Source organism: Malus domestica, chromosome 04 (assembly GCF_042453785.1).
Source record: "Malus domestica chromosome 04, GDT2T_hap1".
NCBI classification, from domain to species: Eukaryota; Viridiplantae; Streptophyta; class Magnoliopsida; order Rosales; family Rosaceae; genus Malus; species Malus domestica.
Window position 1 is genome coordinate 2,249,448 of NC_091664.1, and position 15,199 is coordinate 2,264,646.

The 15,199-nt window shown below is 35.4% G+C and overlaps 1 protein-coding gene across 29 annotated transcripts; it reads right to left on the reverse strand.

Moving 5' to 3' along the window:
• Window positions 1-2,751: 2,751 nt before the first annotated feature.
• LOC103443394 (uncharacterized) lies at window positions 2,752-14,667 on the reverse strand. Of its 29 annotated transcripts, XM_070820382.1 has the most exons (25): window positions 14,476-14,667; window positions 14,317-14,375; window positions 13,418-13,460; window positions 12,291-12,333; window positions 12,073-12,163; window positions 11,660-11,745; window positions 10,295-10,509; window positions 10,061-10,151; window positions 9,731-9,959; window positions 9,453-9,540; window positions 9,082-9,166; window positions 8,031-8,164; window positions 7,783-7,840; window positions 7,639-7,683; window positions 7,288-7,400; window positions 6,577-6,710; window positions 6,277-6,370; window positions 5,704-5,739; window positions 5,352-5,503; window positions 5,126-5,238; window positions 4,493-4,874; window positions 4,301-4,411; window positions 4,179-4,197; window positions 3,874-4,020; window positions 2,752-2,943 (listed from the first exon to the last, which is right to left on the reverse strand). In XM_070820382.1, the coding sequence occupies exons 1-5, from the start codon at window positions 14,651-14,653 to the stop codon at window positions 12,133-12,135; spliced, it is 354 nt and encodes a 117-aa protein (XP_070676483.1). In that variant the 5' UTR covers window positions 14,654-14,667; the 3' UTR covers window positions 2,752-2,943; window positions 3,874-4,020; window positions 4,179-4,197; window positions 4,301-4,411; window positions 4,493-4,874; window positions 5,126-5,238; window positions 5,352-5,503; window positions 5,704-5,739; window positions 6,277-6,370; window positions 6,577-6,710; window positions 7,288-7,400; window positions 7,639-7,683; window positions 7,783-7,840; window positions 8,031-8,164; window positions 9,082-9,166; window positions 9,453-9,540; window positions 9,731-9,959; window positions 10,061-10,151; window positions 10,295-10,509; window positions 11,660-11,745; window positions 12,073-12,132. The 29 variants fall into 29 exon arrangements, 28 of the variants coding, with proteins under 28 accessions (XP_070676483.1, XP_070676484.1, XP_070676481.1 ...); XM_070820383.1 differs by lacking the exon at window positions 7,639-7,683; XM_070820380.1 differs by lacking the exon at window positions 7,288-7,400.
• Between the last annotated feature and the right edge of the window lie 532 nt (window positions 14,668-15,199).

Genomic DNA, 15,199 nt, shown 5'->3' on the forward strand with positions numbered 1-15,199 from the left:
TCAAAGCATACGATCACGAGCATTTACATATTTTTCACATTTTTCACACTTGTAAATCAATTATTATGAATTTATAATGTGTTTTTATATTTTTAAATTACTTTGGTATGTTTAATGTGCTTTGGAATTTCTTAACCTTTCTTACGTAAGATTAAATACTAAGGCTATAGTAGTAAGGTTTTTTAGTAGTTTAAAATTATCAAACTAACATTTTTCTTATCGGTTGTAACGGGTCACCTGCAGGTCAATACTATGTGAGATTAACGGGTTTCTAACGTGTGACGACCCGATTAGTTAATATATTGACCCGAAACTCGTTATTTTGTGTCATTTTAGATCAAATTAATAGGCCATGTAAGAATTGTTAGGTCTAGACTCTAGTTTGGACCCTTCTTTTCTTTAATACATAATATGTCTTCTAGACTACTCATACATCACACAAAACACTTATTTCAATGAACTTTATCGGAGTTGTTTTATTTTGCAGGTTACAAAATGTCTCTCATGACTTTTCTTTGGGGTTGAAGTTGAACTATCAATGCCTAGAATTAGTTTTGGGGATGTACCATCATTTTTGTCTTTTATCTCTGTTTGGGCCCAAAAATATTGGTTTGGGCCGAGTTTAGAATTGTTCTCGGCCTAGAGGCCGAGTTTAGGTGTCGTTAGGGGTTATCCAGCTCAAGGGCCGCGCAGTCGAAGCTGGCCGTGTCCCATCGGGAACCTGTGGGATGTGGGTGAGTCCTATTACAAGAAGGAGTTTCGACAGGATAAGGATGTTGGAGTTTGAGATTGAATGCGGCTTGATAACAAGTTAAGTTCAAAGTCCTAGTAGAAGTAGGACTGGCCGAGATAAGTTGGATAAGGGAAAGGAGTCCTAATCCGAGAATGATTGGGATTCAATGCAGGTTACTATAAATGGGGAGGGAGGACATTAAACAAAGCCCCTCCAATTCAACACACAAACTTTCATGCGCAAACTCTCGCTCTACGCGAAACCTCTCAACAACCTTGAGATTTTTACTTTTTTTTCCGCCGACATACCTTCAATTTGGATAAACAGCACTGTGGAGGCAACCGGCGATCATCTTCAATTTGGATAAATAGTATTGTTTCAGTAGAATCAGCCGACCGTGAAGCACCTTCAATTTGGATAAACAGCACTGCAACAGGGTCGACTGGTTATCTATCCAAGTCTCGGTCGAGAAGGATTTTTTGATATTAGCAGAAGTCATCTCATCAGCCTTCTCGGCGAAGTGAGGTGTTACTAGGGCTCAGCACATCGAACGCCGAGTTGTTTATGATTAGGTATTCATAAGTAGGTTTTAGAGTTCGGCATTTTGACGGCCGAACCACTTTCACAATCAAGACGTACATTTGTTTTGAGTATTTGTGTCCCTATACTCTAGTGTTGATTCGACGTGCTTATACTCTCACGAACATAATCACCATGACCGAATTTGGCGCCGTCGATTTGTGAACTTCGCAGAACTAGCAGCTTTGTCTTCAGGCTCTAGAACCCGAATGCCGAAAGTGTTCCTTCCTTGGCCGCAGTCACAAAATCGAGAAGTCAGCCGTGCGCTCACCGCAACATCAACACATTTTACTCCTCGGTCGAGCTCGGCCGACGAGTTGGCACGCCCCGCAAGCAACCAAATGACGTAGTTAGCTTATTAATTACTCGGTCTGCGCACCACATAGGCTTGATAGTTTTTTAGGGTCAACAATCTCTCAACTGACTTGTAAATTTTTCCACAACAACTTTCTCTACCGTCTTTATGGCGCTGGATGTAGAAGAATGAAGCTCTTTTCATAAATTTCAAGGGTTGAGCAAAATCTCCTCCAATTAATAAATAAAAAGAAACAAGACCTATAGAATATTATTCCTAACGAGATATATAATTATATATGCAAGTGGTAGATTACCTTGATGGGTAGGACCTCTCTTTGATCAACAAAGAGTAGGCTCTCTTTTCTCTGATACATAATTTATCTTCTAGATTACTACTCATACATCACATCTGGATTTCAGATAACCTTATCGAAGTTGTATTTCTCAGGTTAGTAAGCACCTCTCGAATTACCATCCGCTATGTAAAGGAATCTGGATGTATTCCAGAGAAGCTTATCGAAGTTTGTCTCATTTGTTATGATTTAGATCAAGGTATGTTCTTCAATGAAATATTAGAAACAGAGTTATTGTTTGGGTTTCTTAGCCCACTTAAGTAGAACAAGTGTTGATATCTGCATGGTTGATTGCAACCACATGACTTTTCTTTGGGGATCAAGTTTTAACCATCACTGCCCGGAATTTATTTTGGGGATAAACCATCACTTTTGTCTTATTTCTGTTTGGCTGACTGATAAATTTTTCCATAACAACTTTGTCAAACGTCTTTGTGGGTTTGGATGTAGAAAAAGGAAGCTCTTCATAAGATTCCAAGACTGACCTAAAACTTCTCCTCCAATTATATGTTTCATTGGAAAAAAAAACCAAGAGCTATAGAATATTACCAGCAATAGTGCCTGCGCGTTGCAGCGGGTCTTAAAACTACTGAATATAAAAGAAGAAAACAGGCAGTCGACTATTACAAATATATAAATTAACAAAATGCAAATCTAAACTAACCAATTCAATTAGATAATACTGCAAATTTCATAGGTATTTGTTAAGGTGTAAGCTAAAGGCATTAAATTTATGCAAACACGTTAAGTATGTGCGTAGTCTATCATAAATCAAATGTAAACAAAATATGAAAAAATAAATAGGTAAATATGCTTTAAAATCAGTTCACAAAAAAGGGAATTAACATGCCATCACAACTTTTCAAACCGCTATTTTATTTCTTAAGTCTCACCTTCAAGTGTTCTAAAATCGTGGAAGGTGTTGCATATGTCCTTTACTTTACAAAAATGAAACGTGCAAAACAAACAGCCAAATGAAACCTGTAATCATAAATTTTAGAAGCATCAGAACAATAATAACTTGTTTCATACACCTTAATTCCCTAAGGAAATAAACTTTGAAAGAAATGTAGCAACTCGAAAACAGCAACTAATATTTCTAATGAAAAACCTCTTTGCTTACCAGCATAGAATATATATTAAGGTATACATTACAACATTTGGTTATCGGCAGTAGAAACACAAAACACTCTTCAGTAAAAAGCATTTAAGCATCAAAAAAAGTCATTCTAATCCATGTAATGTGAGACAAACTTTTTAATGCATATTTCCAATATGTATAAATTGTTTTATTTTATATGATCAAATTTTGATCTAATTTAATCAAAAAATTCTAATCTAATTTGATATAATAATAATATATATGTCCCCAAGGATTGATCATATTACCAATTATCAAATCACATTCTCTGTATCTTTCTCTAACATTTTTCTACTCAGTTTCCCACTCATTTCAAACTTATTAAAAAGGCCAATTCAGTCTACTTATCTATATGCTGCAGGGTTTTCCTGTGCGAGCTTAAAGCAGCTAGCTTACTACCAAAGGACACTATAAAATTAATTCTTAATGCTTACCAGATTGAATTATGATTTATGATTGGGCAAAAATTTGATTGAACTACATTACTAAAATATCAGTCCCTATAATTTGGAATTGAAATCCTAAATTAGCATCATTGGGATAAGTTGACCAGCATCCATATAAGATAACAATCCATTCATTTTTAAGACCCGGGTCTGATTCAATTATAATAGCCCTGCATCTCAAACGATTCGTGCATGGCTCACCACATCTACCCAAAGTGTTGACACATTTATATACGTGTAATGTAATTCCATGTATAAAACAAAAGTAAAAAAATAACAGCAGACAGAGAATATAATGTCCAAATCTGTCAACACTCTGCATACCTGCCAGAGCCTCCAGCAACAGAGGATACAACAAACGGAGTGCTTCCAATTTGCTTCTTTTCTTATCTCCCGTGTCACTGCTATCACTAATTTTTTTATTCTTAGCCAATTCTTCGAATTGATGTAGCAGGAAATATTAAACACCAGCTGAAAAAAATTATAATAAAACAAAGATCGATCTCATGCACTAAAAAAAAACAACAAACAAATATCAGAGCAGCATTAACATACTAATAACGACATACAAGGGGCACCAGCAGAAGTGGAAGATACTAAAAAAACAACAAACAAAAAAAAGGTCGTACCCAGTGCACAAGGCTCCCGCTAAATAGGAAAAAAAAAAAAAGTAAGCAAGTCAATCTTAATTTCCAAAAAAATATATAAAATAAATAAATAAATAAAAAGAGAGGAGAGAAGAAAGACAAACATCCACAGTCGGCCACAGAAGGAGAGGAGGCGTTGGAAGCGGCGGGGATGGAGGCGGCTCTTGTGATGTTCAAAACGACACCAAACGGAGCACTGCTCTTGAAGACCACAACTAACCCAAAACAAAATTATTTTCATCCAAACTAACAAAATTACAGAATAAAAACTGAAAGACAGTAGTTAAGAATCACACCTCAGTTGTATAAAATTTATTTCCCAACGATCTAAAGACAGCAGGCGCTCAACGATCTAAACACAGCCGGCGCTCAAAAGGAGAAGAACAAACAATCGCAGAAGAACACAGCTAGAATAAGGCAGGAATCAGAGAAGGACCAGAAGAAACAAAGGGTTAAACGCAGAAGAAGACTCTTGAACTCGATGCCGAGATATCAACGATGATGGACGCATGGAAAGAATGGGCAAAACCATCTTTCCACTGTACGAAGCAGGCGACAAAGCGAGCGAGGAGAAACCAAGGGGCAAAAACATCCGCCCACTAGTCATCCACAGTGCCCACAAAACTGAGTTTTAGTATATACTGAGATAATAAGCCCGCGCGTTGCGGCGGGAACCAACTGTCATGAATGAACAGAGGGACACGTGAGTGAATGAGGTCAATAAGATAAGCAACTTGGCTTTTATATACATTCAACCGAGCATGGCTTATTCAAGGGTTAAAAGGGCAGTTAAACTGATTGAAATAAAAACAGTCACAACACATGACATGATTAGATGGACCACTGCATTATCTGTAAGTTAAGTTGTGGCCCCATAAAACAGAAGCACTTTCCAATGCATAACAAAATAGATTTTGATTCAAGTATACCTTGTATGATAGTGAATAAGTTCCTGCTGATTTTCTCCATCCATCTAGCCTGTGAAAATCAGAAGTACAAACTTGAACTCTAGAGCTTCTTTCACCAAAATCACTTCTCATTCCTAAAATTAGGCAAATTCCCAACAATAACAACAAAAAACCTCTTAGATTTCACTTTTGCTTAATCATAGGCATCCACTCATCCGTAACAAATGGAGAAATAAGCAAAAATCACCTTGAGATAACACAGAGTCCACTGTTGCTGCCTCGGCAGCATCTTGAACAAGAAGAATACCAATTAAGTGAGGATCTCAAGTAAATTCGCACCAACACAAAACCCAACCAGCAACAATTTGTTCATGATATCTTACAACACCAAATTTCGTCCTGAAAACAGGACATTTAATGCAGAAAGCTCAAAACTTTGCCTCCCAAAACTAACATCTGAGAGAGCATTGCACTTCTTATCTTTAAAAGCATGAATGGTGAACTAAATAAAATAATAAGAATCTGCAATGAACTAAATAAAAACACATTTTTTACAAACATTATTTGCACAAAAATAAAAATTGTATTGAGAAACTCACCATCCCACTTCTCACGAATGATGTATGATGATCAACCTATCACAAAAAAATGAAATCCAATTCAAATAATAATAAAAAAGAGAGCTTGAATATAGCAACCCTACTCCCCCTCTTATGGTCTAATATGTAAGGACGTCGTAATCCAATCATGTTAAATTCACCCTTTTAAACGCCACAATTTATCTAATAAAAAGAGAAATTGAAAGGAAAAAAAAAAGCCTAGAACACAAAGTAGTGATCGAAAGCTCCCTCTACTGTCATTATTTGACCAAACTCTGTGAATTAATCGGAAACAAAAGAAAACTAAGAACTTGATTAATTGAGTGATTAAGAAAACATGGACTTGTATATGAAAGCTGAATTCATTAACAGATGCTTCACATACATCACGCATTCAAATATTAGATAATATTTCCAAGCCATAACATCCACTGTTTATTTCCAAAAAATAGATACACTATATGGATAACAGCACCTGGTAATGAATTGATACTCAAAAAATCCCACAAAACCATTCACAAATACATATTTCACTATAAAGCATGAAAAGAGAAGATTAAGGCTCAAAAATACCTTTTGGGTGAAGTACAGCGAATTTGAATGATGGCACTAGGTAAAAGGACCTTGTTTCAGAAAGGAACGATGCCGAGGCTAGTGAGAAGCTCCACTGATTCCGCCATATTTGCAATTTGTAGTGAGAGGAAAGAAGAAGAAACAAAAAGGAGCATCAGAGGAGGAGGTAGAGAACAGAGACATTACCATATAAGTGCCTAACCCAAAAACAAAAAAACTTAACACAAAATTATGGATGTTGTAGTAGAGCATTTTAAATGAAACGAATAAATATTGGGAAGTACTGATTGTCAAACTAACCTGACGAACTTCTCTTGCTGAAAATTCATGACTACAACTTATTTTCTAGAATCTCCAAACGGAAAGTTAACCTCCGAACATTTGAATAACCCGAAGAACTTCCTCATGCACCACCAAGTTCCCAAAAGCAGTCCCTTGACAACGATTCAAAGTGAAATAAAGTGAATGCAACATAGAAACTTCTATAATTAATTGTAACACCTAAAAACAGTTTCATCCACCATTAAAGATATTGAGTACATCAAGAATCGCCACTATATTTGAAATGAATTTGGTGGATTAGAAAAACAATAATCTCACGCAACTAAGATCATCTAATACTTTCAACACTACTTGCAACTCAACTTCAATACCTATTATTGATTAAGAATTAATTCCTAACCCATTACTCAAAAACCTAAATTTCAAAAATTAAGAAAAAAAAAGAGCAAAGTTCTTGGTAAAACGCAATTATTGTTTCTAAATATACATTCTCAGAATTTCAACACTGCTCTGATGATCTATAAAGAAGTTAGCTTTGGAGAGTTTGGAATCGAAGTAAGGCATCAATTTTGGCTGCGGTGAACTCGTCCCGGAACTTGAGAAACCCAAATAAAAAATATGATGAATAAGTAGAGCAGCAAATGATTACACATGTATAATAATATGTATAGAGATAAACACATAAACAAAAATTAATGTTTCAATTTGTATCTTATCCAAAGCTTAAACCTCCAACTAATCATTCTCTCCCAGAGGTCATAAAAAATGTCATTCTTCTGAGAATCGACGTTTAAGGAGAGGATTTGTTCGTCCCCGGAAAACCACAAATCCAATCAAATAAGCTGCCAAAAGAACATTAATAAATGAAAAATAAAAAGCAAAGAAATAATGAGAAACCAAAATATGCATCTCAAAATCTAATCACTTTTTAGCCTGCTGACCATTTTTAGTTCTTGAATTTAGACAGTTAAACCATGACTCAGCACATGAATGAAGCGAGAGCGTAAAAGATAAGTGGGATATGCTAAAAGTCATCCTCGAATCATGCATTAACTTTCAAACTATTCCAAAATAGCTTACATCTTTAAAAAATGAATAACTTAAGTTAAGTTAGCCATAGGAAGCCTGCAGAACAAAGTTAAACATGAAGAATGAATAAAATGACAGACAGATTTAAACAGCATACCAAAAAAGGAGTGCAAAGCTGAATTCTTCTCGACTTACCTCTTTACTGAGTTATTGGACCTATTTAGAGAGTTACTGGACTGAAATGAAGCCAACTCTGCAACAGAGAAACAAATGGAAAGGTCAAAATCCAAAAATCCAAGTTTAACTCAATCAAATATATTAACCAATGAAAGTTGCAAGCTGCAAATACTCAGCAACGTAGACAAATAAATTTGTTTTTCAAAGACTTAATTGGTCCTCTATTTTATTAATTATCGTTTGGGAAAGGAAATTTGAGACAACACCTTATCAAAGAGAACCATATATGCATTTAAGTCATGGTACAATGGGCGGCATTCGCTGCTGCAGTGATCTAATGCTTTTTCAATGTTCAGAGCGACTGTTAGTCGTATAGCCCAATCAATGGTCTGATTCTCCCCTGTCAAGGAAGTGTGAGGTGAATTTATACCTGAAGCGCTTTGAAAAGCTATAGGCAATAAATTTCAGAGGTCACTTGTTAAGAATATGAGAATGGGAAAAGCAAAATAGCAGTCACAATTTGAAATGAAAATAGCACATGTGTAGATAATAAATCAGCTTTGTGAAAGTGGTTTGAGATCAGAATATTATGCTCAAGCAGATCAAATGCATTCTTCAAAGCGAAGAATGACAAAAAAAATCAATATCTTATGTAAAAGAAGAGAAAATTATATGGAAAACTAATGAAAAGGACTTAAAAACTTTGAGTTTTAACGATAAGGACAAAATAAAGGGTAAAGTAAATAGTACCAGGATTGACTTTTTAGTGTAAAAATGTGGTTTTTCGTTAAAGTGAACAGTACCACGGGCTTTTCGTTAAAACTCCCAAAATTATATCTTTGCAGGACTGTGGCCTCATCCAAAAGTAAAGCCAAAACAATATCTTAAAAGTAGTATTCAAAAGTAAGAATGAAACTGAAGTAGGAAAAATAAAATGGTCAAACAGAAAACAGGCAACTTTGAAATATCCAACTTTATATGTCGGGTTTATCTTTTGACAACACCATAGCATCTTTAATCGGTATGGCCTGTGCAAAATGAAATTGTCAATCCTGATTCACAAAGAAGAAAAAATCAACTCCCACATAAATTAAGATGCTATCCAACATCCCTTGTCCTTAGCCTCAATCCCAATCAAAAATCCCGACAGCACAAACATTATTAGTCCTAACAATGTATAAATCTATATGCACACATATATTCACACAAAAATATATTTACACACATATATTTATATACACGGACAACATTGAGTTCAATCCAAATCTATAGTCCAAACAATGTACTAAACACATAAGAAACATAAATCCAATGTACCTCCAACAGAGACTTGAACCATCTTTTGAGAGTCACCATAGCTTTCCTTTGCCCTTTTTCTCTTTCTAATCTCTGTAGATTTTATCTGGAAACATAAATAAACTTCAAAATCACAAGTCGCTTATACTGGATCAATGTTTTTCTCTGAAATCTCTATTTTAGACTTAGTATCGAGAAGAGAAAAGTCTTAGATGCAAAAGATAACTCATTCATCACAAAGCAACAATACATTTGCAGTAACTGTTTAAATCAGAACATATGATTATCATGAACTGCAGCATTAGCATTCTAATTAGAAACTTGTAGCCATAAAATTGAACATTTCACTACCTTGTTTGATAGCATTAAACAATCTGATTATCAATCATTACCTTAGCAGATGCTTGAATTTCTCTGGCAGTTATATCCAAAGCAAGTGCATAACCTTACACCATCTGATTTTTGCTAATCAGATTTAAACTTAAAACCAAATCATTAACAGCATCATTATATTAAAATAAATCATTAGCAGCAGCATTATTAACTGATTAATTAAACTAAATCATTAACAGCAACACTATTAACTGATTAATTAACTGACCTTCAAAAAATAAAATAAAATAAAAAGTGATTAATTAACAAAAAACAGTAACAAAAATTACAAATTTACCCGCAATGTAATCCATGGCGGTGGATTGCGGAACATCGTGAGCTTTCTGAGAGATGATCACCGCCACCTCATGGTCCAAAGATAACAGAGGGTGAGGGACTTCGATCGTGCCGCCGTTCATCAAGTAAGACAACGTCGGTTTGAGGAAAAGCACGGGCCTTCACAAATCAGAATTAAGAGAGGAACTGGTTGCTTTGCATTCTTTGCAACCCACAGTTTTCCCTCATATCTGAAAGTTCCCAAGAAAGTTAAAAGAACAAAAGGAAATAATAACTGAAGATTCTTCATGTTTCACATAAAGCTCGTAATTAATTTTAGAAAACAACTTACTTGGCACGAATAAATTTCTCAGTCCCACTTCTGTCAAAATTTGGTGGCAATTCTTTTTCCCAATAACTGTTTCCCTTTTCATTACCCATGGCTGCCCAAAAGTACATAGAGTTAACTAACACTGTAGTCAGTTAAAAAAGATTAAAAACAGACAGAGCAAGAATGTGAACACTGAACTTATGTGTTCTAACAAATCAAAGCAACCTAATAACAAAACAGTGGCAAATCACAAACCTGGAAGGTCCTCTTGTACTCATCAACCAAGACTCTGAGCTGATTGAGCAGCTGCTGGACCATCTCTAGCCGATTCAAGAGCAAGCACACCATTAAAAATCTCAAAACAAACTGAAGCTGCTTGTTGGCCAAGGTCGGTCCTCAAACATGCCCTCCTTGAGTACTCTCTGCTCAGAATAACCTCGTGGAATTACCTCGTGTGCATAAGGAAGAAACTGCAACTCAATGAGACAGACCACTGTAAAGTAACTCATGGTTCACTCCAAATTATAGAAAACAAATGCTAATCAATACACAAAAATGAATAAAAGACATGAAATCATTGTATTTGAATAAAATCACTCACCTCTTGATCACTTCAATAAAAAATGGGGGCAATAACACGTATATTAGAGAAAGAAATAGAATAGGTTATAGAGAATATGTTGGAAAATATGCACTGGTTGTATACTGAAATGAATCATTACAACCCCTCTGGCTCTATAACATTGAAGACGAAATACCTGCATTAGTTTGGAAGCATGAAACTCCACGCAGAAAGTAGATTAACGTGGGTCAACTATAGCTTCATGGTCAGTCTAATTTCTAGTATTACAGGTATTAGATAATTGAAGTGCAATATAAGCCAATAATCATGTATCAGTAACATAGGAAAAATAGTAAAATGTGCTCGTGCTTCGCTGTGGGGATTGAATGTATTAGTCGGAACATGCATGGATAGTTTCTACACAAAGTAACTAAAATGACGGTACAGTACATAAGAACCAATGGATTGATACATTGCTTGCTATGCATGGATATGTATGCTATAAGAAACATTCATTTGCAGATCGTACAGTGTTATCAATATTACTCACAGTTTCAAGTAATCAGTCAGCCCACTCCATGCGGGAAAACACAGAAAAAGGAAAACAGAAAAGTAGAAGACACAATACTTGAGCATCTGGCAAGAAAAGCAAGCTTGTGAAAAAAATTGCTAAATCTTACAAATTCAATCACCAAATGTTATACTCTAATCCAAGACAAAGATAAGGCATATAGTTTGTTTACAAATCAAAACAGAGTTTGAATAGTCACTCTCTTCACGTGGCTGCAAGAACCAGTCATTAATTTGGAAACTATTCAATACACGTTAAAACATGACTTGGAAGCGAACTGATGAAAAAGATAGAAGGGAATATGTAACACAACTTAGTAATTGTATATGTTACGAAAGAGCAATACTTTTCTACCTATCTACATACCTCATGATCATTAAAAGCAAGAAAAAATTGGAAAAAAAAATTGCTTATAATCTGTTTGTTTGGTGAAAAACTGCAGAAAGAGAAACAAATGAAAGAAGGAATTTTTGAAAGGGAAGCTCACCACTGCTATCATAGGGCGTGAGCACAGACGGCTTCGGAGGCTGCAAACAAAAGCCCCAAAAAACGAAAAACCAAGGTCTCCTGAAACTGAAAACAAAACCAAATTAAACAACCACATGTAAAATCGCAGGCTACAAAGAAAACCCCCAACACAATCCCAAGTGGAAGGAAAGGGTAAATGGAAGAAGAATAGAGGTGACAGAGAGGGGGGAGATACAATCCCTCAACCCCATCCTCAATGCAGCCAACATACTCGTTCTCTCAACCCTACCTCCCTAGAAACCGGCCTTAAAAACCCATACCCATACCTCCCTAACCCAATAAATCTTCACAGACATATTGCAGAGAAAGGCAGATAAGGAACGCAAAAGCATGAAATAAACAAACATTCATAGAAGAAGTTTCAAATTTTACCTGCCGATCCAGCAACAGCTCGAATTCAAAGGTCAACCCCTTCTCTAAATCACGCAAACATCATTCATATAAGAAGTTTGAGATTTCTACTCTACATTATACAAATTTATTAAATTAGAATCAAACTAATAAAGGAACCAATAAGATATTACAGTGTTGCCTCATCAACCATTTTCTGAATGTAATAATTATATTGCCTTGCTTAAAAGAAATTATACCTACAGAGTGATGGCAAAGGCATTTGCTCAGCCAGATAAAACCCTGCAAAGACCAAAAATCCCTGAAAATCAATATATTATACTACATCTATATCAAACAGTAGTATAATTTTCGTTCACAGTGGGCCCAAAGGTACAAAAAATAAATATATCTGACCATCTGAGCCATGATTAAAAAAGAGAAGCGTTCATATGCAAAGAATTAAAAAAACCACAACAGTTGTTGTTTGCCCTTGCAAACTTAAGTATGCATGTGCAATTTGTGCAATAAATTAATATGTGAATTCCTATAAATTCACTTGTGAATGTAGCAAATTACATGCAACGTCTTATACACCTAACTGCAGAAAAATACAATGCAAGAAACCCTAATTTATTAGCAAAAATTATGAACAGTTAAAACCTAGGGTTATTCGAACAGTAACCTAGGAATTGAAAGACAGCTTACCTTTTGAATCGAAGGGAAGCAAAATTACCCACCCACCAGCCCATACCTCTCACCCCATTTCTCTGCACGCGGGTTCCCTTCAACCTTACCCCGACATTTCTCCCCATCTCTCTGTCCATGCAACGATTCCCCAAATCAAGGGTGAATCATGCACCACCCTAACCTCTCTACCCCAAATCATTCTCTCTCTACCTCAAACCCCTCCCTGAAACCCTAGACCCACTCCCTGTCACTCCTCTGCAAACCCACCTACTCTCCCAACCAAAGTGATCAAGTGCCATTGTCGAGAGAAGAGGAAAGAGGAGTGAAGAACAAAAACCAAATGCATAATGTATTTTAGAGGGATAGATAACTGAGCATTTGATTCACAGGCCAGCACAAAAACAAATAATAGAGCAATGAACTAAAAGGGGAAAATGCATACAGTTTGAATTCTGCAGAGAAGCTATAACACTGAAAGACCAGCACAACAGGAAGATAAATATACACACACAGATATACACATAAACACACACAGGCACAAATACAAAAAAAAGTTAAAACGGAGCTCAATTAAAAAATGAATTTTTTTTTTTGCAGAAAATCACAAATTGTAAATCACTCTATTCTGTTTACTGATTTTGTTCCAATTCAAATCACAGAAAGGAATTGAAAAGTTTAAAACAGGAATGTTAAATACCTTCACCTAAATACAATGCTTTTGCAAGCTGACCACCAGTAATCTGCACACAACACAAATCCGAGAAATATGAACTTCCGGATTAAGTGAAAAATCACATGGTCAATAAATTTAATAAGTTTATGGATTAGTATTATGAAAGAGGATGGAAATATTAAAAAACTAATAAAAGGGGTAAAATTCTATACATCGAATAACAGTCAACCCTAAACCCTGGTTTTGAAGATCAATATATTTGTTGTTTTTATCATGCAAAACGCATTGAAAGCCAAAGTTGTTGATCATGTTTACGATGACAAACACTTTACAACAACTTTAAAAGCATGCTTGTTCAAAGACATAAGCTATAATCAAACCAAACAGAAAAATTAAATCTATTTCTAACAATAGCAACCATAATTTCCTACCAAAAATAACATATCTCAATAGATTTGTTAGCAAACGATTCACAGTGCATCATATGTGAATCAACAAAAACCAGATGCATAATGTATTTTAGAGGGATAAAAAAAACTGAGCATTTGATTCACAGGGTCAGAACAACAACAAATAATAGGCTAATGAACAAAAATGGGCAAAATGCATACAGTTTGATTTCTGCAGAGAAACTATAACACTGAAAGACCAACACAACAAGAAGAAAAAGAGAAATGAAGAGGAAGTGGTATTATGAGACAATGAAGAAAGCAGCACAAAATATCTGTTTTTCTGTCCCAATTTAATAATTTAAAAAGAAATCTTGCACTCCCAACTAAAAATTGAAGAACCGAACCAGAACCAAATAGAAAACAAAGCAAGAAAAAAAAACAGGTTTCTAAGCAGGTTCAAACCAAAAATAGTGAAATATGGGAAAATTTGATTAAAAAATGACACTTAGCTTTGAAAGGAATTCAAGCTACCAGCTGGGAGAAATCCTCATCAATGCTTGCAGAGATAGCTTCCAGCTGGAACCAAATATCTGAAACCAACCATAGGTTTAGGCATCCCTTCCTGCCTCACCGTTTCTCTAAGCAGAGCTCACCGAGAAAAAACAAAACCCAAATTCCGGGCAGCCCTACCTATTGCTTTGCTCATCCTACCCTCCATCTCTCCTCCAATTTTTCCTTCTAGAGTCCTCCTCTCTCTTCTTTCTAGCATCACAAGACCCCTTCTCTCTTCTCTCTGCCATCGGACGACTCCTCCTCTCTCTCTTCTCTCTCGCATCATACGACACCTCACATCTCTCCTCACTGGCATCGTTGCAGGCTAGGCCTGCCTGTGTCGGTCATCCATCCCAAAAACCCAACTACATATAAAACGCACCAACCCAGTCACAGCCCAAATCCGCAAAAGCCCATACAACTAAAAAATTAAAAAAAAAAAACCCAAGAGAAATCCTTAGGGCAATGGCATGTCTGTAAATAAAGTGAAATTGGGGTAAAAAAACTATTCATTTGTACAGTGCAATTGAAAAGCCTTCTTTAGACTAAAGTAATGATGTAAGACTAATGTTGAGTTGTCAATTATTGTTATGAAACGAATTATGAAAATTGATTATTATGCTGCCGCAAATTGCGTTGGTGTTCAATGGTTTTCATGGTTAATAACATATATTTAATTAAAATGAGATAAATTATTATTTATTTATTTGGTAAAAATAAATAATTAATTTGAATCTTTCTTACATAAAATTAAATAATATGGCTATTGTAGTAAGGTTTTTTAGTAGTTCAGAATTATCAAACTAACATTTTTCTCCTCATTTGTGAAGGGTCACCTGCGGGCAAATAATATGTGAGATTA

What these genes read in the sequence shown, in the direction of transcription:
- LOC103443394 (XM_070820379.1), bottom strand. Translation starts at nt 14,653, where the DNA reads ATGCCAGTGAGGAGAGATGTGAGGTGTCGTATGATGCGAGAGAGAAGA. An exon ending in ATGAGGATTTCTCCCAGCTG is followed by an intron (nt 13,461 to 14,316) that starts GTAGCTTGAATT and finishes TGTTGTGTGCAG; the next exon opens with ATTACTGGTGGTCAGCTTGC. An exon ending in AGCATTGTATTTAGGTGAAG is followed by an intron (nt 12,334 to 13,417) that starts GTATTTAACATT and finishes TGGTCTTTGCAG; the next exon opens with GGTTTTATCTGGCTGAGCAA.